The sequence below is a fragment of the Sinocyclocheilus rhinocerous genome, unplaced genomic scaffold (assembly GCF_001515625.1).
Source record: "Sinocyclocheilus rhinocerous isolate Xijiao unplaced genomic scaffold, SAMN03320098_v1.1 scaffold1740, whole genome shotgun sequence".
Lineage (NCBI taxonomy): Eukaryota > Metazoa > Chordata > Actinopteri > Cypriniformes > Cyprinidae > Sinocyclocheilus > Sinocyclocheilus rhinocerous.
This window is the reverse complement of record NW_015651446.1, coordinates 962,512-964,036: the sequence shown is the minus strand read 5'-3', so window position 1 is coordinate 964,036 and position 1,525 is coordinate 962,512. Positions and strand designations below refer to the sequence as shown.

Genomic DNA, 1,525 nt, shown 5'->3' with positions numbered 1-1,525 from the left:
GATTTTTTTTTTTTTGTCTTTGATTCATTAACCCATCTCCCTCAACTTTCACAGTAAAGGCAACCCAACTACATTTCCCATCATTCTGTAGCACATAAAAATAATAAAATGGTCGGAAGTTTGGAATAATTAATATTTTTTAAATGTTTTTGAAAGAAGTCTCTACTCACTAAGTCTGCATATATTTGATCAAAAATACAGTAAATACAGAATAATGCAAAATATTATTACAACATGAACTTTTTATTTTAATATATTTAAAAAATTATTTTATATTTGTGATGGCAAAGCTGAATTTTCAGCAGCCTTTAGTGTCTGATGATCTTTCAGAAATCTTTCTAATATGCTGATTTGCTGCTCAAGAAACATTCTCTTATTATTATCAATATTGAAAACAGTTTTTGCAGCTTAATATTTTTTTTGTGGAAACTATTATGTTTGGGGTTATGTAAGCTTTTTTTAATAAGAAGTTAATACATTTATTTAGCAGGGATACATAAAATTGATCAAAATTGACAGAAAAGACATTCATAATGTTACAAAAGATTTTACTTAAAAATGACATGTTCTAAAAAATGAAAAATTCAGGATTCTTTCATCAAAGAATCCTGAATTTTTTTTAATCTCCGTTTCCGCAAAAATATTAAATATTAGCAAAAACAGTTTATAATATTGATAATATTGAATTTTTATTAATAAATGAACTATTATTAATAATTAAACACCAATAATAATTAATAATAATAATAATAATAACTGAGCTCCAAAAAAGCATATTAGAATGATTTCTGAAAGTTATTGTAAATTGTTATATTTTACAATATTACTGTTTTACTGTATTGTTGATCAAATCAATGATCTTCTTTCAAAAACATAAAAAATATATATTATTACAGACTTTTGACTGGTAGTGTATATAAACATCTTTTTGTTTTTACTTGTCATAATTTATGTATAGAAGTCTTAAAGGTACTGTTGCAAAAACAGCCTGTTTAATTCTAAAGGTCAGAGAATAGTGGAAAATGGTCATTTTTTGATGCAAGAAACCTTGACTAATGTTATAAATGGACTTCAGGGAAAAGAAACAGAAGTGTAGAACATGTCCTCTATAAAACTCTTTCCCAGTCCAGACATTAGATCTGCCCTAGAAACACATTTCCCCTCACGACCTCGACTAACAGCCTGACGTCTCCTGTACGAGTTAGAGACTCCACACAAACAGACCCGCAGGTTTTGGGATCCAGGTGTTTTAGGAATTTGGCCTTCCTCCCTCCCACTTCCCCGTGCCTAATATCTCTTCCCTGTTGGCACAGGTGGAGCAGATGGCATCACAGCCACCAACACGGTTTCAGGGCTGATGGGACTCAAGGCAGACGGTTCTCCCTGGCCTGGCATCGGCAGAGGAAGGCGCACCACATATGGTGGAGTGTCTGGTGAGTGTCACCCACCTCACTGGATCCATTTCTTTCTCCTCTTGAGGTTTAACGGGTGTGTGGCACAGACAGACTATGCGTGCACATAGTCT

At 32.6% G+C, this 1,525-nt stretch overlaps 1 protein-coding gene across 1 annotated transcript in view; it reads left to right on the top strand.

The window, feature by feature from the left end:
- LOC107712781 (dihydropyrimidine dehydrogenase [NADP(+)]-like) overlaps positions 1 to 1,525 on the top strand; it is a 184,713-nt gene that overhangs the window by 136,975 nt on the left and 46,213 nt on the right. The window contains exon 18 of the mRNA XM_016518117.1: positions 1,314 to 1,433. Within this exon, the coding sequence (XP_016373603.1) occupies positions 1,314 to 1,433 (120 nt within the window). The remainder of the gene's footprint in view (positions 1 to 1,313; positions 1,434 to 1,525) is intronic.